Source organism: Bufo gargarizans, chromosome 5, assembly GCF_014858855.1.
Source record: "Bufo gargarizans isolate SCDJY-AF-19 chromosome 5, ASM1485885v1, whole genome shotgun sequence".
Classification (NCBI taxonomy): domain Eukaryota; kingdom Metazoa; phylum Chordata; class Amphibia; order Anura; family Bufonidae; genus Bufo; species Bufo gargarizans.
The window spans coordinates 30,547,953-30,574,739 of NC_058084.1; the positions used below are offsets into that span (position 1 = coordinate 30,547,953).

The 26,787-nt window shown below is 42.8% G+C and overlaps 1 protein-coding gene across 1 annotated transcript in view; it reads right to left on the reverse strand.

The window, feature by feature from the left end:
- Positions 1–26,787, reverse strand: part of LOC122939290 (neural-cadherin-like) — a 143,946-nt gene that overhangs the window by 89,320 nt on the left and 27,839 nt on the right. The window contains exons 7-16 of the mRNA XM_044295363.1: positions 18,254–18,396; positions 17,988–18,160; positions 15,640–15,808; positions 15,334–15,504; positions 15,073–15,245; positions 14,795–14,962; positions 13,939–14,188; positions 13,462–13,589; positions 13,112–13,298; positions 4,167–4,310 (exon numbers count right to left, since the gene is read on the reverse strand). Coding sequence (XP_044151298.1) covers positions 4,167–4,310; positions 13,112–13,298; positions 13,462–13,589; positions 13,939–14,188; positions 14,795–14,962; positions 15,073–15,245; positions 15,334–15,504; positions 15,640–15,808; positions 17,988–18,160; positions 18,254–18,396 — 1,706 coding nt within the window. The remainder of the gene's footprint in view (positions 1–4,166; positions 4,311–13,111; positions 13,299–13,461; positions 13,590–13,938; positions 14,189–14,794; positions 14,963–15,072; positions 15,246–15,333; positions 15,505–15,639; positions 15,809–17,987; positions 18,161–18,253; positions 18,397–26,787) is intronic.

Here is a 26,787-nt window from a genome sequence, read left to right on the forward strand (position 1 = left end):
GCATCTGTCAGCAGATTTGTACCTATGACACTGTCTGAACTGCTACATGTGCGCCTGGCAGCTGAAGGCATCTGTGTTGGTCCCATGTTCATACGTGCCCACATTGCTGAGAAAAATGATGTTTTAATATACAGTACAGACCAAAAGTTTGGACACACTTTCTCATTCAAAGAGTTTTCTTTATTTTCATGACTATGAAGGCATCAAAACTATGAATTAACACATGTGGAATTATATACATAACAAAAAAGTGTGAAACAACTGAAAATATGTCATATTCTAGGTTCTTCAAAGTAGCCACCTTTTTGCTTTGATTACTGCTTTGCACACTCTTGGCATTCTCTTGATAAGCTTCAAGAGTATATAACCTACACAGAAATGCCAGACCGCTTGTACTGATTAAATACTTTATTACAAAAAAAATCACAATTAATGTCACAAAGGGAATGTATACATGATTAAAAGAATTGGTACAGGAGATAAAACCGACGACATCACTGGAGGAAACATACAGTGGACGCAAGTCCCATTAATCCTAACATGGCTATTTGTTAAAGTGCATGTATAATGTACGATTAAACATAGGACATAGGACAATTACCCATACTGTGTTTCCTCCAGGATGGCGCCAACCTGGAGGAAACACAGTATGGGTAATTGTCCTATGTCCTATGTTTAATCGTACATTATACATGCACTTTAACAAATAGCCATGTTAGGATTAATGGGACTTGCGTCCACTGTATGTTTCCTCCAGTGATGTCGTCGGTTTTATCTCCTGTACCAATTCTTTTAATCATGTATACATTCCCTTTGTGACATTAATTGTGATTTTTTGTAATAAAGTATTTAATCAGTACAAGCGGTCTGGCATTTCTGTGTAGGTTATATATTTAAGAGTAGTATTGCCATAGGCTTCCATTACTTGAAAGTAATCATCCCGTGGTTGGGGTATTTATTGGATGAGCTTCAAGAGGTAGTCACCTGAAATGGTCTTCCAACAGTCTTGAAGGAGTTCCCAGAGATGCTTAGCACTTGTTGGCCCTTTTGCCTTCACTCTGCGGTCCAGCTCACCCCAAACCATCTTGATTGGGTTCAGGTCCGGTGACTGTGGAGGCCAGGTCATCTGGCGCAGCACCCCATCACTCTCCTTCATGGTCAAATAGCCCTTACACAGCCTGGAGGTGTGTTTGGGGTCATTGTCCTGTTGAAAAATAAATCGCAAACTGGATGGAATAGCATGCCGCTGTAAGATGCTGTGGTAGCCATGCTGGTTAATTATGCCTTCAATTTTGAATAAATCCCCAACAGTGTCACCAGCAAAGCACCCCCACACCATCACACCTCCTCCTCCATGCTTCATGGTGGGAACCAGGCATGTAGAATCCATCCGTTCACCTTTTCTGCGTCGCACAAAGACACAGTGGTTGGAACTAAAGATCTCAAATTTGGACTCATCAGACCAAAGCACAGATTTCCACTGGTCTAATGTCCATTCTTTGTGTTCTTTAGCCCAAACAAGTCTCTTCTGCTTGTTGCCTGTTCTTAGCAGTGGTTTCCCAGCAGATATTTTACCATAAAGGCCTGATTCACACAGTCTCCTCTTAACAGTTGTCCTAGAGATGTGTCTGCTGCTAGAACTCTGTGTGGCATTGACCTGGTCTCTAATCTGAGCTGCTGTTAACCTGCGATTTCTGAGGCTGGTGACTCGGATGAACTTATCCTCCGCAGCAGAGGTGACTCTTGGTCTTCCTTTCCTGGGGCGGTCCACATGTGAGCCAGTTTCTTTGTAGCGCTTGATGGTTTTTGTGACTGCACTTGGGGACACTTTCAAAGTTTTCCCAATTTTTTGGACTGACTGACCTTCATTTCTTAAAGTAATGATGGCCACTCGTTTCTCTTTACTTAGCTGCTTTTTTCTTGCCATAACACAAATTCTAACAGTCTATTCAGTAGGACTATCAGATGTGTATCCACCTGACTTCTCCACAACACAACTGATGGTCCCAACCCCATTTATAAGGCAAGAAATCCCACTTATTAAACCTGACAGGGCACACCTTTGAAGTGAAAACCATTTCAGGTGACTACCTCTTGAAGCTCATCAAGAGAATGCCAAGAGTGTGCAAAGCAGTAATCAAAGCAACAGGTGGCTACTTTGAAGAACCTAGAATATGACATTTTCAGTTGTTTCACACTTTTTTGTTATGTATATAATTCCACATGTGTTAATTCATAGTTTTGATGCCTTCAGTGTGAATCTACAATTTTCATAGTCATGAAAATAAAGAAAACTCTTTGAATGAGAAGGTGTGTCCAAACTTTTGGTCTGTACTGTATGCAAATGAGCCTATAGGAGCAACGGGGGCGTTACCAATTACCATGACACCTAGAGACTCTGCTCTCTCTACAACTGCCTCACACGCTGCACTTTGATTGACAGGAAGTGTAAATGTGATTATGCCCGGCCCTGTCAATCAAAGTGCAGGGGGTGCAGCAGTTGCAGAGAGAGCAGAGCCTCTAGGTGTAATGGCAACACCCCCAATGCTCCTAGAGACTCATTTGCACATATTAAAATTAATTTTTTCTCAGCAATGAGGGCACATATGAACATGGGACCAACACAGATGCTTTCAGCTGCCAAGTGCAAACATGGGAATAACACAGATGCCTTCAGCTGCCAAGTGCAGCCAGTCTCATAGGTACAAAGCTGCTGATAGATGCCCTAAGGTAGAACATATTCTTAGAGATGTGGTCAAGGGTATCTAGGTGAGGTCTTCACTACAGCAGGTCATAGTTTAAAAAAAATGAATGTAGACAAGTTTAAATATGTATGTATTATATATAAAGTAGGGATGCTATTGAACATACTTAAAGTTACATGGACATACGTGTGGATGAGAATCACTTCATGTCGCAACTAATAAAAACACAATAACAAAAAAATAAAAAAAATAAGGCAAATGATCTAAAAACAAAAAAGGCAAATTATATAAATAATTAAGAAGTTATCAAAATACATAGTTAGTTAGCACATCCTGTAAAATGAAGTAAATGCTCAGGTGCGCAAAGCCATGGCCGAAACTAAACTACAAAAGTAAAAGCAAACACAATTCTACAGCACTTTGCAAACATAGTCTATATGAACTAACGCTCTATTCACCATATAAAATGAATATGAAGTACTTAAAGGGAACCTGTCATCAACGTTATGCTGACCTCACTGAGGGTAGCATACATTAGTGACAGAAATGCTGATGTCAGCGGTGTGTCACTCATGAGCTAATAGTAAGAGGTTGCCGAAAACCAGCATCATAATCATTACAGCCCAGGCATTGAAAAGAGTCAAATCTACCTGAGAAGAGTCATGGTTATTCCTAATCTCTTGCTCTCTCACCCATTTGCTGATTGGAAGTTCTCTCCTAGAGAGAAAGGGAGAAAACTAGGTAGAAGACTGTCAGCCATCAGCAGGTGGGCAGAGAGCAGGAATCCATGAATAACCAGGACTCTTCTCAGGTGGCCATGACTCTTTTCCAGGCCCAGTCTGCAATGATTGTGATGCTGGTTCTCGGCAACCACTGACTTTTAACTTTCAAAACAGACCGCTGAAATCAGCTCACCTGTCGGTACTTTATGCTGCCGTTAGTATGGGCAGCATAAAGCTGATGACAGGTTCCCTTTAACAAATATATTTTGATCACAATTATTTGTGCCCATCTAGCACAGCAATATGACCTTTTTCTGTACGGGAACCTACAGGGAAAACAGGCTCCACGTGTATGCTGAATCTGCGGAGTATGCTACCTCTCTCTGTGCCAGCAGATCTCAAGTGAATTCAGGGAGAGCAGATTACAGCTATATATTGCATTAATAAAAAGTAAAAAAAGATGGGTTAGTGAGTGCATGGCCAAAATGGAGGCAGTCACACCTCCAAATGCTCTGTTTTTAAATACACTCTCCCTGAATTAATTAGAGGCTGGTTGGCACAGAGAGCGGTATCATATAGCGTAGGTTCTCATCAGAAAGAGTTCACCTTGCATAATTATGATCAAGCTATATTTGCTAAGTAGCTCACATTTATGTATATAGAGACTACAGCATTAGTTCATATATTCTATGTTTGCAGAGTGCTGTTGCATTGTGTTTGCTTCTAATTAAGAACTTACCTTCATCCTTATCAGTAGCCCTTACAGTCAGCACAACATAACCCACTTCTTTATCTTCTTCCACACTGGTCTCATATTTCTGCTGTGGGAACACTGGAGCATTGTCATTCACATCATTTATAAATATTCTGACGTAGGCTGTGTCTAAGGAAAAGACAGATCGCAAGTTATTTTCACAGCTCATTGAAACATACTTCCATTTTGGCAGCCCCTGTTACTTCCCTTTCTCTTTGTTCAGATAAGTTTAACCTCGGCGTGTATCGTATTCAAATTCGATACTTGGAGGTGTACAGGTGGTGCAGATGCCCTGCAGTTTCATGGAGTCTTCTCTTGAAGAATGCCATGTCAGAGCTGCTAGTGCTGATGTCACAGGCAATGGGGGTGTCAATGAACGAGTACTAGGCATGCTTATGGAGAATATTCTGCAACTCTACAAGCCTTCTGTACTACCCATATAAGTCCAGCTATGGCATTTGTTTGCATGCACCACACGGCAGGATTCAACCTATCCTTCTAAACAAAGGGAAATCATAGGAAAGTAGAAGGGACATGGTTGCAATGCTGTTAAATGGATCTATCATGCCATTCAGTCCGTTTAATAGCCAAAATCTTGCAAATCTCATAGACCCATATTTTACTCACAATAGATCACAAAAAAAAATAAAAAATTTAGAACTTTATGGCAGAAACACATCTCAAAAAAGTTGGGACAAAAAAAAACACTGGAGGAACAATTTGCTACTAATTCACATGACTGGGTACGAAAAGAGGATGTTAGAAAGGCAGAGTCTCTCAGAAGCAAAGTTGGGCAGAGGTTCACTAATATGTGAAACACTGTCTAAAAATTGGGAAACAATTTCAGAAAAATGTTCCTCAACGTAAAAATTGCGAAGACTTTGAATATCTCACCATCTGCAGTAACATAATATGATAAAATGAATAAGAGAATCTGGAGAAATCCATGTGCACAAGGCCGACAGTCAATATTGGATGCTCTTGATCTATGGGCCCTCAGGTGGCACTGCATTAACACAGGCATTAAAGCATTCTGTACTGGAAATCACTGCATGGGCTCAGGAACACTTCCAGAAATCATTGTCCATGAACACAGTTTGCTGTGAAATCCACACATGCAAGTTAAAGCTGTAACTTTAAATGCAAAGAAAAAGCCATATGTCCACATGATCCGCTGTATTCTCTGCGAAAAGCATATTCAAAAGGAACTAAGGCTGGGTACTGTCACGAGGGTGTCAAGAGCCACGTCTGACTCCGTTATACCCGGGGTCAGGAAGTCGCAGCGGGTGGCTGCGCGCTCTATGTCTAAAGATCACGTTGTTTCTTAGTGATTGTTTTCTGTGTTTGCCTTGCAATCCTTTTTGTCTCACTCAGGGATCTGTAGCTTCTCCTTCTCAGCTGTTTCTTGTCTGCCACTCCCAACCTCCTTATATTCTCCTCTCACACTTCTCTAGTTGCCAGTTATAGAGCTTCCTGCCTGGACATCTATACTGACCCACTGGAGCTGTGAATCCTGGTTGTTGTTCCAGAGTGCTTCCCTCCGGATCCCTGTTGGGCTTTTTGTTGTCTCCTGTTGTCGCCCACCTGGGATTATATGTTTAGTCTGTATTGTCTGTCCTCCCCTTGGTGTTTTCCTTTAGAGCTAGTGGTGCGGACTAGTGTTCCCACCGCCCTGTTCACTATCTAGGGCTCATCTTAGGGAAAGCCAGGGTTTTAGGCAAGTGATCGGCGTACGGGTGAGGAACCCGTCTAGGGACGTCAGGGCAGCCAGGTGCCAGCCGCAGGGTGAGTCAGGGGTCACCACCTTCCCTCTCACTTGGGCAGGGCCTTCCTCTTTCCCTCCCTCTGTGTCACGTATGTGATAGTCACGCCGATCGTGATATTATAATTGGCCCTTATTTTTTGAGAAAATTTTTTTTTTTTTTTTTTTTCTCTACTTAGAATCCAATATGGATCCTATTGCTGCTTTGGCAAAACAGCTTCAAGGCCTGTCTTTGGAGGTGGCAGGATTGAAGGCGTCTGTCCTCCAACAACAGCAGCAAATGCAGCAGACCGCAAGTCCAGCGGTTGCTATGGGTAACCAGGTTGTTACAGAACCCAAGGTTGTTCTTCCTGACAGATTTTCTGGGGGAAGGGACAAATTTGTGACGATCCGTGAGGCCTGCAAATTATATTTTAAGCTGCGCCCTTACTCTTCAGGTAATGAAGAACAGCGGGTGGGGATTGTTATTTCCCTGCTTCAGGGGGACCCGCAATCCTGGGCGTTCTCGTTACCCCCTGGTTCCCAGGCTCTCCGGTCAGTGGAGGGATTTTTTGGGGCTTTGGGTCTCATATATGATGACCCTGACCGAGTCGCCCTGGCTGAGTCGAAGTTACGGAGACTCCTACAGGGAGATCGGCCAGCAGAGGAATATTGCTCAGAGTTCCGTAGGTGGGCTACGGATACCCAGTGGAACGACCCGGCTCTCAGGAGTCAGTTCTGCTCTGGGTTATCTGAAAGGGTTATGCGCTGGCGCTGTATGAGACCCCCCTTTCCCTTGATGCTGTTATGTCCCTCTCTATCAGAATAGATAGACGTCTTAGGGAGAGATCGAAAATTCCTGAGCAATCGGTAACCTCTCCCAAGCAGCAGTTAGTCTGTACTGACTTAGAGGAGCCTATGCAGCTAGGAGGAACTTCTCGTCAGGTCCGTCCTCCGGAGGTTCGCCGTAGGTGGGGGGCTTGTTTTTTCTGTGGGGGGAGGGGTCATTTCATTAATGTCTGTCCCTCCTTTCTCAAAAACAAAAGACCGTCGGAAAACTACTAACCCCAGGCTGTGCGGAGGATGTCAGCCGGGGGGTATACGTTTCCTCCATACGAACATCTCAATTTGTGTTGCCAGCGGTTATTGTTTTTGGTGTGAAGACGGAGTCTATTTCTTTTTTTCTAGACAGTGGAGCAGGGGTAAATTTGATAGATGCCCATTTTGCCCGCACTATGGGTTTGTCTCTCTGTACGCTGCAGAGACCTATTCCCATATTCGCTATTGATTCTGCTCCTCTGTCTCAGAGAAACCTCACTCACATTGTCCATAACTTACACCTTCGGGTAGGGGACCACCATAATGAGTATCTTTCATGTTACGTTCTGGAGGGCCTTCCCTCTCCTGTGGTATTGGGTCTTCCCTGGTTGGTAGCGCACAATCCAGTGGTGGATTGGCAGGCCAGGGAGATATTGGAGTGGAGTGAGCATTGCAGAGAGAATTGCTTAAATAACAATTGCTTAGTCACCTCCATAGCTTCCCTACCTACATTTATTTTGGACTTTGAGGACTTTTTTCTGAAAAGGGTTGTCAGAAGCTACCACCTCATCGTCCTTATGATTGCCCGGTTAACCTGATTCCCGGTGCAAAATTACCCAAGTCCAGGTTGTATAATCTTTCGGGTCCCGAGAGACAAGCCATGAAAGATTATATCTCCGAGAGCCTGGCTAAGGGACACATCAGACCCTCTTCTTCACCCGTGGCTGCAGGGTTTTTCTTTGTTAAAAAGAAAGATGGGGGCCTGCGTCCTTGCCTAGATTTCCGTGAGCTAAACCGGATAACCATCCGAGACCCATACCCTCTTCCTCTCATTCCTGACCTTTTTAATCAGATTGCGGGTGCTAGGTGGTTCTCCAAACTTGATCTTAGGGGGGCCTACAATCTGATTCGTATCAAGGAAGGGGATGAGTGGAAGACAGCTTTTAACACCCCTGAGGGGCATTATGAAAATGTAGTCATGCCTTTCGGTCTGACCAATGCCCCTGCCGTCTTCCAACATTTCGTTAATGATATTTTTTGTCATCTCATCGGCAGGTTTGTAGTCATATACCTAGATGATATCTTAATTTATTCGGCTGATCTGAAAACACATGAAGTACATGTCAGGCAAGTACTGCAGGTCCTACGGACGAATAAATTATATGCGAAAATTGAAAAATGTGTCTTCGCCGTTCAGGAAATACAGTTCCTGGGATATCTATTATCCGCTTCAGGTTTCCGTATGGATCCTAGGAAGGTCCAGGCAATTTTAGATTGGGATCTTCCTGAGAACCTTAAAGCTCTACAACGGTTTTTGGGTTTCGCAAATTTCTATAGAAAGTTCATTAAAAATTATTCAGTGGTCGTTAAACCCCTTACTGACATGACTAGGAAGGGGACTGATTTTCTAAATGGTCTGACGCCGCTAAAATTGCATTTTCCTCTCTAAAAGAGAGATTTACCTCGGCACCTGTTCTAATTCAACCTGATGTCTCCCAGCCTTTTATTGTTGAAGTAGATGCGTCAGAGGTGGGAGTGGGGTCTGTATTGTCTCAGGGTCCGTCTCCTGGCAAATGGCGTCCTTGCGCTTTCTTTTCCAAAAAGTTATCTACAGCAGAAAAGAACTATGATATTGGAAATAGGGAACTGTTGGCGATTAAACTGGCGTTTGAAGAATGGCGTCACTTCTTAGAGGGAGCAATCCACCCCGTCACGGTGATTACGGATCACAAAAACCTTCTGTACCTAGAATCGGCTAAGCGTCTCACCCCTAGACAAGCTAGGTGGTCGCTATTCTTTACCAGATTTAACTTTGTAATCACCTATCGTCCTGGGGCAAAAAATACCAAGGCAGACGCATTATCTCGTAGTTTCCCTGGAGGGGGTAATGTTAGTGATCCGGTACCTATTTTACAAAGAGGAGTGGTTGTCTCTGCTGTACACTCTGTTCTAGAGGGAAAGGTGTTAGAGGCCCAGGGGGACGCCCCGGCCTCTTGCCCCTCAGAGAAATTGTTTGTACCGTTAAACCTGCGTCTTGAACTATTAAAGGAACATCATAATTCGGCACTTGCTGGGCACCCGGGTAGTAAAGCAACCTTGGAGCTATTGTCTCGTCGTTTTTGGTGGCCAAGGTTGCGTCAGGATGTAATGGATTTCGTGTCTACTTGTTCTACTTGTGCACGCGCGAAAGTCTCTCATACACGTCCAGCAGGGTCTTTATTGCCACTTTTCATCCCCAATAGGCCATGGACACATCTATCAATGGATTTCATCACTGACTTACCTTTGTCTGCGGGTAAAACAGTTATCTTGGTAGTAGTAGACAGGTTTAGCAAAATGGTACACTTTATTGCGCTACCCGCACTTCCTAATGCTAAGACTCTTGCTCAGGTGTTTATCAGTGAAATCGTGAAGCTTCACGGGGTCCCTTCCGATGTGGTTTCGGATCGGGGAACCCAGTTTATTTCTAAGTTTTGGAAAGCTTTTTGTTCCCGTTTGGGGGTACACTTGTCCTTTTCCTCAGCTTTCCATCCTCAGTCGAATGGACAGACTGAGCGTACCAACCAAAACCTAGAAACATATTTAAGGTGTTTTGTGTCTGAAAACCAAGAGGTGTGGTCATCATATTTACCGTTAGCCGAGTTTGCCATAAATAATCGCTGTCAGGAATCCACTGGCAAGTCACCATTTCTTGGTGCATACGGTTTTCATCCCCAATTTTGTACTTTCAAAGAGGGGGGTCTTCTGGGGTTCCCGAAGAGGAACGGTTTTCTTCATCTCTTTCATCGGTATGGCAGAAGGTGCAAGCTAACTTGAAAAATATGAGTGGTAAATATAAATGCATGGCCGATAAGAAACGGTCGCCAGGTCCGGACCTAGGAGTGAATGACTATGTGTGGTTGTCTACTAGGAATATTAAGTTGAAGGTTCCCTCTTGGAAACTGGGTCCTAGGTTCATTGGTCCTTATAAAATAGTAGCCGTCATTAACCCTGTGGCTTTTCGCCTGGAGCTACCTCAGACTTTTAAGATCCATAACGTCTTCCATAAGTCGTTACTCAAGAAGTATGTTCCACCTCTAGAACCATCACCGCTGCCACCTCCTCCTGTTATTGTGGATGGTAATCTGGAGTTTCAAATATCCAGAATTGTTGATTCTCGTCGGGTCCGCCGCTCTCTTCAGTATCTGGTGCATTGGAGGGGTTACGGTCCCGAGGAAAGAATGTGGGTTCCAGCGTCAGAGGTAAACGTCAACAGGTTAATTCAGGCTTTCCATGCCTCTCATCCTGAGAGACCTGGTCCTGAGTGTCCGGAGGCCCCTCGTGAAAGGGGGGGTACTGTCACGAGGGTGTCAAGAGCCACGTCTGACTACGTTATACCCGGGGTCAGGAAGTCGCAGCGGGTGGCTGCGCGCTCTATGTCTAAAGATCACGTTGTTTCTTAGTGATTGTTTTCTGTGTTTGCCTTACAATCCTTTTTGTCTCACTCAGGGATCCGTAGCTTCTCCTCCTCAGCTGTTTCTTGTCTGCCACTCCCAACCTCCTTATATTCTCCTCTCACACTTCTCTAGTTGCCAGTTATAGAGCTTCCTGCCTGGACATCTATACTGACCCACTGGAGCTGTGAATCCTGGTTGTTGTTCCAGAGTGCTTCCCTCCGGATCCCTGTTGGGCTTTTTGTTGTCTCCTGTTGTCGCCCACCTGGGATTATATGTTTAGTCTGTATTGTCTGTCCTCCCCTTGGTGTTTTCCTTTAGAGCTAGTGGTGCGGACTAGTGTTCCCACCGCCCTGTTCACTATCTAGGGCTCATCTTAGGGAAAGCCAGGGTTTTAGGCACGTGATCGGCGTACGGGTGAGGAACCCGTCTAGGGACATCAGGGCAGCCAGGTGCCAGCCGCAAGGTGAGTCAGGGGTCACCACCTTCCCTCTCACTTGGGCAGGGCCTTCCTCTTTCCCTCCCTCTGTGTCACGTATGTGATAGTCACGCCGATCGTGATAGGTTCACTCCTGAGCGTATTCGATAAGCGCTGTTTACAAGCGTTTTTATCAGGCGTTTTTGTATTTTGGAAATGCGCGTCGTACGCGTGTTCTTCCTATTGACCACAGAGGCGTACAGTGAAAAACAGAGGTGTTACGCGCGACAATACGCCCCAAAGAAGTTCCTGTACTTCTTGTGGCGTAGGGCGTTTTACAGCGCGTTCGTACGTGCTGTAAAACGCTCAGGTGAGAACCATGCCCATAGGGAAACATTGGTTTTTGCCTGTGGAGCACTGTAAAGCGCTCAGGTGTGAACCTAGCCTTAAGGCAAAATGGAAAACAAAACTGTTCTGTGATCAGATTAATCAAAATTGGAAACTACAGGCACCGTGACCTGCGGACTCAAGAGGAGAGGGATCATCTAGCTTATCAGCACACAGTTCAAAAGCCTGCATCTCTGATGGTATGTGGTTGTATTAGTGCCTATGCCATGGGCAGCTGACACATCTGGAACAGCCCTGTCAATGCTGAACAGTATACAGAGGTTTTAGAACAGCATATGCTCCCATTCAGACACTGTCTCTTTCACAAAATGCCTTGTATATTTCAACAAGACAATGCTCAGCCATATACTGCATTCCTCACAACGGCATGGTTTTGCAGAAGAGTCCGGGTGCCGAACTGTTCTGTCTGCAATCCAGACCTTTTACCAATAGAAAACATTTGGCGCATCAGGAAACAATAAATCCAGCGAAGAAGACCCAGGACTGTTGAGCAGCTAGAATGCTACAATAGACTGGGACACCATTCCTCTCCCAATTGGACTCCTCACTGCCCAGATTTTTACCGACTGCTGTTAAAAGAAGATGTTACACAATGGTAGACATGGCCCTGTCCCAACTTTTTTGACATGCGTTGCTGCTATCGAGTTCTAAATAAGTTAATCTTTTTCATGAAATGGTAAAATATCTCACTTTCAACATCTGATATGTATTCTATGATCTATTGTTAGTAAAATATGGGTCTGTGAGATCATTCTGTTTTACATTTATATACATTTTACACAGCGTCCCAACTTTTTTTTAAATTGGGGTTGTACTTTCTCACATAACACTGTATTCTGGAAATATGGAGTATTCCTTGCTCATTGTGCAGCGACCCAGAGGGGAGGCGAAGATGTGAGGAGTGGTAGTGGCTATGATGGTGGTAATAGTACTCACAGTTCACCGTGGCAGTCCTCACCCTGGCTTTCTCTGGGCCGTGCACAGTAAATGGAGGGCACAGCCTTTCTCTCAGGGCACACTCTGGACCCTTATGGGACTCCTGCCTGGTGTTGAATGGGGTGACCTTGATATTAGGTAAATGACTGCAAGGCAGGAGGTGATATGCAATGGCTGGCGGAAGAATTGTTAAGTCAATGACCAGGCCCGTTTGGGTGACACAGATCTCTTTACTGAGGATGTTGAGAGTTGCAGTACAAATAGCAGTGATTGGTACAGTCCTGAGGTACCATAGAGCTTACTTCTCCCTACTGACTGTGTATGGGCAGCGACAATAATGGTAGTAGTGCTACAGTCTCACTCCAAATACACTTTGCAATCTTTCCAGGTAACCACAGGCATGCATTGCTCTTCTCATTAACTCATTCTGCAATTCCTGGGCTGAGGGTTGCAGATCTTAGATGTAGATGGCCAGTCCATCTCAAAGTGTGGTGGGCAATTGCCATAGGGAATTAACCTTTTCCACTGAATACAATCCACAGCCTGCTTGGTCCTAGATCTTCTAAATGTCTATTCTATTTCCCTCATGGGGATGCCTCAAGTAGCTCTCTGGCAGCTTTGCAGTCTCAGGAGTAGTGTCCCCCTGGAGGAGTCCTCTTTCTGGGCCTACTTCTTAGGAGCTTGCACATGTAGGTCTTGTCTGTTTCTCTGCTCAGCTAAGACTCTCTTACTAACCAAGGGGCAGACCAAGTCCATCATCCTGACAATCTAACCAGGTCTGCCAGTTAGTTAACCCTTCGTGTCCATATATTGCTATTAGGTATACATAGTGCACAAACAAACAAGTGCAATTACAGAAAATCACAATATTTAACTCTGTAACATTAAATTAACCCTTTTAGCAATAATTAACAGTTTGCAGTGGTCCTTAGTTACAAAGAGCAGCTGTCCTTACCTGTGTTGGCATGTCCTTGCATTCCTGGCAGTGCTGACTCTGTGGAGTCCTGAGCTTGAACTTGAATGAGATACAAAGCTTGTTCCTCGCGGTCAAACAAAGTTGCTGTGTATATAACTCCCATCTCAGGGTTAATTGAGAAATGTTGGTAGTCGCCATTGATATCTTTCAGTATTACATATTGAACCTGTACATAAAAAAAGATAATTTAACCAATCAATGGAAATACAACTTGAACTACTTGAACCTTTAGATGTCTTCCTCACATTAAACAAATGATTAAAAAAGAGAGTCTAGGCATAGTATTTGACCCTCTTGTTTACTGTAAGTCCTATATATTGTAAGTAAACCTTTCCACGAAGTCCAGTGTCTTGATCTGTAGCTCTAACTTCTACTATTGATGAACCAATCTCTGATCCTTCTGGTAAGGTCACTTCATAAGTAGAAGCAGTGAAGAATGGGACATTGTCATTGACATCTGTAAAGGACACATAGGAAAGAAACAAGAATCAATAGCAAGCTGCCAAGTTCATGATTTAAACACCAGGTTTAAGTGAGCAGAAGCCAAGATGACAGGATGTGAAATAGCTCCTGACTTTTATCCATACCTTTGTATTACATCTGATGTCAACACTAGTATCACTTCTGGGGTATGTTGAACCCACCACTATACAGATCAAGTTTGTCTATGTTGTGCCATATGGGCCATTTTGTGGTTAGGTCTCATTTTTGTGTCAGAATCTAGCCCACTCTTTCATCCTGTCCTGCCATTGGCCAGTCCAACCCTGTTTTTTTATATATTTATCTGACACCTCAGAACCACTCACCAGTCACATTGATGTAAACAGTTGTGAAAGAAGCTAAAGGAACATTAGCCACGTTCTGAGCTCTAATCTTCAAGGTAAAGAACTTGGTCCCTTCAAAATCCAGTGGTTCAGAAACAAGTATGGAGGCTGAGCCATCAGCTCTGTTAGGCTTCAGGTAGAAGCGGATGGGATTATTTGTCTCTGGTACTAGGCCTTCCACCATGTTATACGTTATTTGATGATCGTCAAGAAGAGATGTAGCTTTCAGAGTCTACAATAAAATCACACAAGATTACTTGTACTCCATCCAAGTCCGAACCAGGCTCATTACAAAGGCCGCAAGGGCCATCTGATACTTTAGAAATGCAATATATGTGCAGATCAAATAATTTTCCACTCTCAAAAAGCCATTTTCAATTAGGGCATTTTTGGTTATCAGAGGAGAGTTTTACATTCGAAACCTATATTAACTAGCAGTAGCGGAAAACATCTCTCATTCTGGAGGACCTAACCTGTCCATGCATTGCACAGACAGACCATTAATTTCAACTGCAGTATTGTATAATGCTTCATTACTCGTATGGTGATGCTACATGGGGGTTCCTGCAGCAGGACACCAAGTGATCAGTCTTTTTTTTTCGGACCCGTGTAACAAAAAGGCATTGTGGTGTGTATGTAGGTGAATGAGGGTCACTAGCACTATACCAAGCCTTGAATAAAGCTTTTCATATAATGTTGAGTTTTGAAGTGTTCCTCCTTTTTCATATTGACACAAGTTTGCACACTGGTGCAGATAAAAATATCAGTTGGATAACTACATACTATACCACCATACCATCACTACATATCACTAAATATCAGTAGGATGACTACATACCACAATCTTGGAATAGCGAGTAATATTTTCAGGGATGGAAATCCAGTAGCTTCCCTGTTCCCATTGAGGTGTCTGGTTGAGAACATTAATGATGGTTACAGAAAGCCCCACACTAGAGCTTCGGTTGCCTCCATCTGTTGCAATAATGTTTTGAGTGATCTGAGAAATCTACGCAAAATCAGATGGTAAACAGCAACTCCATTCACTTGGACTCCCCCCCTCCATAATAGTTATTCCATATCCTTGATATAACTAGAATACCCCTTTAATGTAATTACCTGGGATATTGGATAGTTGACATAAACCCATCCAGTGCTGGGGTTGACCTGGAAATAGTCTGGCTGCTGAGCTAACATTGTGTATGTAATGGCAGCATTGACTCCCTGGTCATCATCAACAGCAAGAACACGAAGAAAACTTGTACCAACAGGTGTATCTTCATGAAGGAAAACTAGAAAGGAAAAAAGAAGAGAAGGTGTGGATACGTTATGACTGGTAAGATCTATGTCATCAGCCATTGAAGTGTAGAGGTCACTCACATTGGTAATGACTGTTTTCAAATTTGGGGTCATTATCGTTGACATCAGCCACAAAGATAGTAATGTGGCAAACACCAATCAAGGGCTCTTGAGCCTGGTCTGTGGCAGTCACTGAGATGGTATACTCCCTTTGATTCTCTTGGTCAAAGCTCTGAGAGCTAGTGATCACACCTACATACACAAAGAAGGTAGGTTAACATAAATTGCATCAATTCTGTAATTTTTTTTTGCTAAACTCCTTGCATTATTAATTATAGGTTGAGTTTGGCCTAAAGGCCAGTATAACCTGAGGTTGGAATACTTTACCTGTATGAGCATCAATAGTAAATGCCAGGATGGCACCTTCTCTATGCATTAATCCATACTTCACTTCTCCATTCACGCCAATATCCGCATCATGAGCTTCTACTTGTAGGACAAAAGTACCAGAAGGCTGGTTCTCCGGAACCCATGAATTCTGACTATACTGAAAACACTATGGATAAAAAAGTGTTAGAATACGAAGTCCCCTAGGATTTTGGATGTCTTATATCTGAGAAGGAGGAAGACGCATATCTTATAGTATTGGAGACCATGATTGGCCATACACATTAGATAGCTGCTGGCCAAATGCCTGCTCGGCTGAAGCCTATCTATCCTGACCCTCTCAATACACATGGACTACCGGCCAAGACTGCATGTGTTCTGAATAGGGAGAGGAAGCTTTTGACCAGGCACCTCTGGTGTCCAGAACAAAAGGTTCAATTATGTTGAAATCCAACAACCCGATCCTTAGAAATGCAAGCATTTTCCAACAGGGAAGAGTTAGAAGGCTCATATACTCAATGCATCGTCAGCAGGTTATGCCAACATAAATGTAATGTGTATAGTCAGCTTAGGTCAGCAGCTAGCCTTACTCTACAGATAAAAGTTGGTTGAACGTGCCCATTTTAATAGACTTAGCCAATGACATTATGTACATGTGGCCTCCGAATTGTCCCAGGACAGGATATGTGAGGGTCAAAAAGGGAGTGGATTTAAAAGGCACAATGTTTGGTTCCTACAGGAGATAAACTGCTGCCAGAAGGGCCTACCAGGGCTTATTCCCATCTCCCATAGAAGTAAATATGCATGCTTGGCACAGCTGAGAGTATATATTTATTGGAGTGGATCAAATGAAACAGCTGCATATTAATGAAGCCACTGTTTTGTTAAGCATATACACCGCATTCCAAATTATTATGCAAATAGGAAACCCATGCAAACTCCATTCAGATATTGTCCTTGGTTGAATTTGAACCCAGGACCCCAGTGTTCCAAGGCACCAGTGCTAACCACTGAGCCACCATGACAAGCTATTTCAATCAAAACATCTTAGCACAAGTTACATGTTAACATAGGATCCCTTCTTTGATCTCACCTTCACAATTCTTGCACCCATTGAATGTGAGAGTTTTTGGAGAGTTTCTGGTTGAATTTCTTGGCAGCATGTCAGAAAAGCCTCTCAGAGCTGCTCTTTAGATATGAACTGCTTCCTACCCTCATAGATCTTTTGCTTGAGGATACTCTAAAAGTTCTCAATAGGGTTGAGATCAGGGGAGGATGGTGGCCACACTATGAGTTTCTATCCTTTTATGCCCATAGCAGCCAATGACTTAGAGGTATTCTTTGCAGGATGAGATGGTGCATTGTCATGCATGAAGATTAATTTGCTACCGAAGGCATGATTCTTCTTTTTGTACCATGGAAGAAAGTGGTCAGTCAGAAATTCTATATACGAGGTAATTTTCATACCTTCAGGGAACCTAAAGGGGCCTATCAGCTCTCTCCCCATGATTCTCGCCAAAAACATGACTCGCCACCTTCTTACTGACGCTGCAGCCTTGTTGGGACATGGTGGCCATCCACCAACCATCAACTACTCTATCCATCTGAACCATCCAGCGTTGCATGGCACTCATCAGTAAACAAGACTGTTTTAAAATAAGTCTTCATGTAAGTCTGGGTGCATTTCAACAGTTTCTGCTTGTGAGCACTGGTTAGGGGTGGCTAAATAGTAGATTAATGCACAGCTGCAAGCCTCTGGAGGATCCTATACCTTGAGGTTTGCGAGACCCCAGAGGCACCAGCAGCTTTACAAAATGTTTGCTCCTTTGTAATGGCATTTTAGTAGCTGCTCTCCTAATCTGATGAATTTCTCTGGCAGAAACCTTCCTCATTATGCCTTTATCTGCACAAACCCATCTGTGCTCTGAATCAGCCGCAAATCTCTTTACAGTACGATAATCACGCTTAAGTTTTCGTGAGATATCTAATGTTTTCATACCTAGTCCAAAACATTGCACTATTTGAAGCTTTTCGTCAGCAAAGAGATCCTTTTTTCTTTCCCATATTGCTTGAACCCTGTGGCCTGCCTAATAATGTTGAACGCCCTTTTTAAGTAGTTTTCTTTTAATTGGGTTCACCTTGCAAACTAATTATTACAGGTGTTTGAGATTGATTTCAGTGATCCAAAAAGCCCTGAGACACAATACCATGCATGAGTTTAATTGAAAAACTAAAAATTACATCTTTATGACCAATTTGCATAATAATTTGGAACGCGGGGTAGACAGTCATAGAAGACACAAGTGAGAAGTTTCAATGACAATGCACATCGAGCATGCTTAACTCACCTCTCTGAAGGTTGGCTTGTTGTTATTGAAATAATTTATCTGTACAATGACTTGAGTGAAGCTGCTCAAACTTGAAGGTCCACCAGATGAGTTATCGTCAACTGCGGAAATGTTCAATATAAACTGAGTTTTCAGCAACCTTGGCAGTGGGGTTCTACGAAGTTTTAAGATACCTTCAGGACACATTGAATAAAGGGTCATAAGACTTATTCCTTAGAGTAAAGCAATATGTATCTTCATTATTTGCCTGCAGTCGAATTTATTACCTTTCTGGCTGTCCAATTCAAAGTTTCCTTCTTCATTTCCATCAACAATAAAGTATGATACGCTGTCTCCATCAGGATCTTTAGCATGAACCATGGCCACCAAGGTGTTTGGTCCGGCATCTTCTGACAGGAAAGTGTTATATCTAGAAATGATCGCACAGATGTTTAGGCTCTGACCCATAGTGGAGCATGTGAATCCCCCGGTGGGGCCCTCAGTCCCCCACCCCTTGCATAATAGATTGACATGGCACAGTAGATTGACTGCACTAGATACGAATAGGCAGCTTACAGCATCTCAACCAGCCTATGTGTTCATATAAAAACTGGGTAAATTATTTAACAAACGACCCTATTTATTATTATTGATGCATTAGCCTTCTAGGCACAGAGGCAGGCCAGACAGTATCCTCTTCCCCAGGGACACGCTTTCTCAAAGTCTCTGCAGGGACCCTATAATCAATCACGAATGTCTTGCTGCTGCTTGCCACTGTGTGCACAGGTAGCATTTGCCTATAGTTGTACTTTGGACCCCCAGAATGAATTTTGCTGGTGGGCCCTAGGCACCTCAGTCCGACACCACAGACATTGATCACCTAGATCATCCTAGATTTAGAATTAATAAACAAAGGATTTGGAAAAATTAAGTGCTATGCATTGCTTTGTGGCATTTTTTTTATAGACTTTTTTGTAATTATGGTCTGAAAAGCACATTTGCAATTGTTTTTTATAAAAAAATACTCAGTTTGTCTTCTGTAGCCTGCATGTGTTCTCCTACACTGCAGGCTGCTCATTCCCATTCAGTTTGAAATCAGATGGCTTGGTCTCTAGCCCCTCCTGTGTCTTCCTGACCAACTTTGATTTGACCATATTTCATCTTAGATGGTCGCTAAGATAGTGGATTTCACACTAAATGGTATTGAGCGGTCTGCAATGTATAATAAAAACTGTAGTAAAAAAAGTTGCCCCCAAAGGTATCTATAGCCTTTAAGTCAATTGTACAAAAGTCACCAATTAATGGAGACCTACCAAAGGAAAAAATATGCTGCTGTGTATATTTAAAATGTGAAAAACATTATTTTATAATTTAATAACTTCGATGCTAAGGTATGAACAGAAGCTGTCAAAGTTGAAGGCTTAAAGCTGAGGCTGTGCTACTGATACATACATGCAGTGAGTTTTTGAAGTTAGTTGTGCCTCTGCATTGTGATAGTTTGTGCCTAACTTATCAAATGTCACAAGTTGTTTGATAAATAATATTATACTCTCCTGATGCTGTGGCTAAGGGTCCATTCACACGTCCGTTTTTTCTTTCCTGATCTGTTCCGTTTTTTGCGGAACAGATCAGGACCAGATCAGGACCCATTCATTTTCAATGGGTCCTGGAAAAAATCGGACAGCACAATGTGTGCTGTCCGTTTCCGTTGTTCCGTTCCGCATGTCCGTTTAAATATAAAACATGTCCTATTATGTTCCTGAAAAATCGGATCCTGGTACAATGCAAAGTCAATGGATCCGCAAAAAACGGAAGACATTCGGATGTCATTCCGTATGTCTTCCGTTTTTTGCGGAATCCGTTCCTGGAAACTCATAGCAAATTTTTATTTTTATTTATTTATTTTTTTTTTCATTTTTTTTTCAAAGAAATCCAAACAACTTTATTTGATTATTGAATGTATACATGTTTCCGTTTTTTGCGGATCCGCAAAAAACGGATGACATACGGATGACATACGGAAACATTTTCAGGAACAACGGATCCGCAAAAAACGGACTGAAATTCGGATTATAGAAAAATACTGATGTGTGAATGTAGCCTAAAAGTAAGTCTTCTTGAATTCATTTCTTTGAATTCTGTTATCTGATAGCTCATGTCTAGCTCTTATCTATGATCTCCTGACCTCATATCATAAACACTCATTATAGCTCAATTATTATACAAACGGATAAGAATATGGCTGAAGTAAGTGTTTATGAGCTCAGGAGATCAGAGATAGGAGCTACACATCAGATGATCCCAAGAAAACAGAAAGTGACAGCTTGCAAACAGACTGATTTTTAACCCCTGTGTCTCAGAAATGTGCAAGCACGATCTTAGACTATTATCTGCTATATTACATGAGTAGTACTGCAGATAAGGAGGAGTCCAGATTGCTAATTTTTATTTTCCTACTACCTCATTGTTGGGACTGCCGTGCATGCGCACAAGAGTCCTGTACATTATGTTAGCTCAGCAGTCTGACTGTGCTTTTCAGTGCAGCTTTGACAGCTGACAGAAGAGGAACGGGAGTCACTTACTACTCATGTATTACTGCAGATAATAGCCCAGAACCGGCGGTGATCTGAACAAAGTGCCTGCTCAAATCGTTGAGCAGGCACCTCGGCTAAATGCGCGGGCGGGTCCCGTGACCCCCCATGTCGCGATCGCAACAAACCGCAGGTCAATTCAGACCTGCGGTTTGATGCGCTTTCTGCAGTTTCTGATCCCCGTGGTCCTTGACCGTGGGGATCAGAAACTTGAATATGCCTAAAATATATATGTTTCACCCCCCCCTGCACCCCTGAATGATTTTATGGCGGCGGGAGGTGCAGGGGGGAGGGTTGAAGGTGGTGCGGCAGGCGGGATCGCGATCCCCCGCCCGCCTCCCCTTGAATAATCGTTGGTGGCCAGTGGGTATACCAGGGTGTCAGCACATTGCTGACACCCTGGTATAAACGGCTGACATCTGTGATGCGATGTCATCCGTACGGACCGCGGTATGGAAGAGCAGAGGTTAACAGTTGGGAGCTCCCTCCCTCTCCCATCGGGGGGCTGCTGTGCTTTTGCAGCCCCCGGACAGGATAGGGTGACAGAGGGAGGGAGCCCCCCTCCTTACCCTTCCCCGTCTGCGCAGTTGTGGCCATAACTGAGCAGATGGGGAAGGTTCCCATGGCAACAGGACGCCTTCTCAGGGTTAGATCTGCTCAGACAAAGTGTAATTAAAATACAGTACAAAACACTATATAGTGTACTGTACTGTATTATACAGACATCAGACCCACTGGATCTTCAAGAACCAAGTGGGTCTGGGTCAAAAAAAAAGTAAAAAAAGTACAAAAAAAAAAGTAAAAATCAAAAAACACATTTATCACTGATTAAAAATGAAAAAACTAAAATTCCCTACACATGTTTGGTATCGCCGTGTCCGTAACGACCTGATCTATAAAACGGTAATGTTACTTTACCCAAACGGTGAACGCCATAAAAAAATAAACTATGATGAAATTGAAATTTTGCCCACCTTACTTCCCAAAAAAGTAAATAAAAGTGATCAAAAAGTTTCATGTACGCCAAATATGTAACAATCAAACCGTCATCTCATCCCGCAAAAATTATACCCTACCCAAGATAATCGCCCAAAAACTGAAAAAACTATGGCTCTTAGACTATGGAAACACTAAAACATGATTTGTTTTGTTTCAAAAATGAAATCATTGTGTAAAACTTACATAAATAAAAAAGAAGTATACATATTAGGTATCGCCGTGTCTGTATCGACCGGCTATATAAAAATATTACATCATCTAACCCCTCAGGTGACCACCGTAAAAAACTAAAAATAAAAACGGTGTAAAAAAATCAATTTTTTGTCATCTTACGTCACAAAAAGTGCAATAGCAAGCGATCAAAAGTCATATTCACCGCAAAATAGTGCCAATCAAACCATCATCTTATCCCGCAAAAAATGAGACCCTATTTAAGATAATCTCCCAAAAACTGAAAAAACTATGGCTCTTAGACTATGGAGACACTAAAACATTTTTTTTGTTTTAAAAATGAAATCATTGTGTAAAACTTACATAAATAAAAAAAATTGTATACATATTAGGTATCGCCGCGTCCGTGACAACCTGCTCTATAAAATTATCACATGATCTAACCTGTCAGATGAATGTTGTAAATAACAAAAAAAAAAAAAAACGGTGCCAAAAAAGCTATTTCTTGTTACCTTGCCGCACAAAAAGTGTAATATAGAGCAACCAAAAATCATATGTACCCTAAACTAGTACCAACAAAACTGCCACCCTATCCCGTAGTTTCTAAAATGGGGTCACTTTTTTGGAGTTTCTACTCTAGGGGTGCATCAGGGGGGCTTCAAATGGGACATGGTGTCAAAAAAAAACAGTCCAGCAAAATCTGCCTTTTAAAAACCGTATGGCATTCCTTTCCTTCTGCGCCCTGCCGTGTGCCCGTACAGCAGTTTACGACCACATATCAGGTGTCTCTGTAAACTACAGAATCAGGGCCATAAAAAATGAGTTTTGTTTGGCTGTTAACTAGGGGTGCACCGAAATTTCGGCGGCCGAGAATGCACCTAATCTGTTTCTGCTGATATTTTTACATATCGGCCGGAAATAGCGGGGAGGGACTGGGAGGAGGAGCCGGGGGCCGGTGCGTTCACTGTGCTCCGGCCCCAAGCTCCAGTAGTTATAAAATGTTGTACAATTAATAAGCATTCTATTCATTTGGCCCCCCTCTGCAGTATTACATTCAATACAGCCACATCCTACTCACAGGGCTGTGCTGGCCGGCCGGGCAGACGAGCGGTAGCGTCACGACTGACGTCACATGCCTGCGCCGCCTCCTTCATTCAGAAAGTAGGCCGGGCACATGACGTCAGTTGTGACGCTGCAGCTCCTCTGCCCGGCCGGCCAGCATTAAGATGACAGCCCTGTGAGTATGATGTGGCTGTATTGAATGTAATACTGCAGAGGGGGCCTCATGAATAGAATGCTTATTAATTGTACAACATTTTATAACTACTGGAGCTGGGGGCCGGAGCACAGTGAACGCACCGGCCCCCAGCTCCTCCTCCCAGTCCCTCCCCGCTATTTTGAAATATTTTCAATTAATCTATTAATTGTACAATGGGGGGCTGTGGATGGCACTGTTATGGGGTGGGGGTCTGTGGATGGCACTGTTATGGGGTGGGTGGGGGTCTGTGGATGGCACTGTTATGGGGTGGGTGGGGGTCTGTGGATGGCACTGTTATGAGGTGGGGGTGGTCTGTGGATGGCACTGTTATGAGGTGGGGGGGGGGTCTGTGGATGGCACTGTTATGAGGTGGGGGGGGTCTGTGGATGGCACTGTTATGAGGTGGGGGGGGGGGGGGTCTGTGGATGGCACTGTTATGAGGTGGGGGGGTCTGTGGATGGCACTGTTATGGGGTGGGTGGGGGTCTGTGGATGGCACTGTTATGAGGTAGGGGGGTCTGTGGATGGCACTGTTATGGGGTGGGGGGTCTTTTAAAAGTATTTGGGCAAAAAGCCATTTTCGGTTTCGGTTTCGGTTTCGGTCAAGGGGTATCCTGAATTTTCGGTTTCGGTTTCGGACCAGAATTTTCATTTCGGTGCACCCCTACTGTTAACCCTTGCTTTGTAACTGGAAAAAAAATATTAAAATGGAAAATCTGCCAAAAAAGTGAAATTTTGAAATTGAATCTCTATTTTACTTTAAATCTTGTGCAACAACTAAAGGGTTAACAACGTTTGTAAAATCAGTTTTGAATACCTTGAGGGGTGTAGTTTCTTAGATGTGGTCACTTTTATGGAGTTTCTACTCTAGGGGTGCATCAGGGGAGCTTCAAATGGGACATAGTGTAAATAAACCAGTCCAGCAAATCTGCCTTCCAAAAACCAAACGGCGCACCTTTCACTCTACGCCCCGCTGTGTGGCTGTACAGTAGTTTACGGCCACATATGGGGTGTTTCTGTAAACGGCAGAGTCAGGGCAATAAAGATACAGTCTTGTTTGGCTGTTAACCCTTGATTTGTTAGTGGAAAAAATGGGTTAAAATGGAAAATTAGGCAAAAAAATGAATTTCATCCCCATTTGCCAATAACTCTTGTGCAACACCTAAAGGGTTAACGAAGTTTGTAAAATCAGTTTTGAATACCTTAAGGGGTGTAGTTTATAGAATGGGGTCATTTTTGGGTGGTTTCTATTATGTAAGCCTCGCAAAGTGACTTCAGACCTGTGGTCCCTAAAAATTGGGTTTTTGTAAATTTCAGAAAAATTGCAAGATTTGCTTCTAAACTTCTAAGCCTTGTAAATTAAAATATCATTCCCCAAATAATTCAAACATGAAGTAGACATATGGGGAATGTAAAGTCATCACAATTTTTTGGGCTATTGCTATGTATTACAGAAGTAGAGAAACTGAAACTTTGAAATTTGCTAATTTTTCCAAATTTTGGGTAAATTAGGTATTTTTTTGCACTTCATTTTACCAGTGTCATGAAGTACAATATGTTACGAAAAAATAATCTCAGAATAGCCTGGATAAGTCAAAGCGTTTTAAAGTTATCAGCACTTAAAGTGACACTGGTCAGATTTTAAAAAAATGGCCTGGTCCTTAAGGTGAAATAAGGCTGTGTCCCTAAGGGGTTAAACTTCAACATTCTTGTAAAAGCATATCTGGTGAGAGATCTACCTTTGTTTCAGGAATATTGTGTTATGCAGTGCTGTTTAACCACTTCAGCCCCGCTAGGTGAAACCCCCTTCATGACCAGAGCACTTTTTACACTTCGGCACTACACTCCTTTCACCGTTTATCGCTCGGTCATGCAACTTACCACCCAAATGAATTTTACCTCCTTTTCTTCTCACTAATGGAGCTTTCATTTGGTGGTATTTTATTGCTGCTGACATTTTTACTTTTTTTGTTATTAATCAAAATGTAACGATTTTTTTTGCAAAAAAATGACATTTTTCACTTTCAGCTGTAAAATTTTGCAAAAAAAACGAAATCCATATATAAATTTTTCGCCAAATTTATTGTTCTACATGTCTTTGATAAAAAAAAAATGTTTGGGCAAAAAAAAAATGGTTTGGGTAAAAGTTATAGCATTTACAAACTATGGTACAAAAATGTGAATTTCCGCTTTTTGAAACAGCTCTGACTTTCTGAGCACCTGTCATGATTCCTGAGGTTCTACAATGCCCAAACAGTAGAAAACCCCTACAAATGACCCCATTTCGGAAAGTAGACACCCTAAGGTATTCGCTGATGGGCATAGTGAGTTCATAGAACTTTTTATTTTTTGTCACAAGTTAGCGGAAAATGATGATGATTTTTTATTTTTTATTTTTTCTTACAAAGTCTCATATTCCACTAACTTGCGACAAAAAATAAAAAATTCTAGGAACTCGCCATGCCCCTCACGGAATACCTTGGGGTGTCTTCTTTCCAAAATGGGGTCACTTGTGGAGTAGTTATACTGCCCTGGCAATTTAGGGGCCCAAATGTGTGAGAAGAACTTTGCAATCAAAATGTGTAAAAAATGACCGGTGAAATCCAAAAGGTGCACTTTGGAATATGTGCCCCTTTGCCCACCTTGGCAGCAAAAAAGTGTCACACATCTGGTATCTCCGTACTCAGGAGAAGTTGGGGAATGTGTTTTGGGGTGTCATTTTACATATACCCATGCTGGGTGAGAAAAATATCTTGGTCAAATGCCAACTTTGTATAAAAAAATGGGAAAAGTTGTCTTTTGCCAAGATATTTCTCTCATCCAGCATGGGTATATGTAAAATGACACCCCAAAACACATTCCCCAACTTCTCCTGAGTACGGCGATACCAGATGTGTGACACTTTTTTGCTGCCAAGGTGGGCAAAGGGGCACATATTCCAAAGTGCACCTTTCAGATTTTGCAGGCCATTTTTTACACATTTTGATTGCAAGGTACTTCTCACACATTTGGGCCCCTAAATTGCCAGGGCAGTATAACTACGCCACAAGTGACCCCATTTTGGAAAGAAGACACCCCAAGGTATTCCGTGAGGGGCATGGCGAGTTCCTAGATTTTTTTATTTTTTGTCACAAGTTAGCGGAAAATGATGATTTTTTTTTCTTTCTCTTTTTTCCTTACAAAGTCTCATATTCCACTAACTTGCGACAAAAAATAAAAAATTCTAGGAACTCGCCATGCCCCTCACAGAATACCTTGGGGTGTCTTCTTTCCAAAATGGGGTCACTTGTGGCGTAGTTATACTGCCCTGGCAATTTAGGGGCCCAAATGTGTGAGAAGTACCTTGCAATCAAAATCTGTAAGAAATGGCCGGTGAAATCCGAAAGGTGCACTTTGGAATATGTGCCCCTTTGCCCACCTTGGCTGCAAAAAAGTGTCACACATCTGGTATCGCCGTACTCAGGAGAAGTTGGGGAATGTGTTTTGGGGTGCCATTTTACATATAACCATGCTGGGTGAGAGAAATATCTTGGCAAAAGACAACTTTTCCTATTTTTTTATACAAAGTTGGCATTTGACCAAGATATTTTTCTCACCCAGCATGGGTATATGTAAAATGACACCCCAAAACACATTCCCCAACTTCTCCTGAGTACGGCGATACCAGATGTGTGACACTTTTTTGCAGCCTAGATGCGCAAAGGGGCCCAAATTCCTTTTAGGAGGGCATTTTTAGACATTTGGATCCCAGACTTCTTCTCACACTTTCGGGCCCCTAAAAAGCCAGGGCAGTATAAATACCC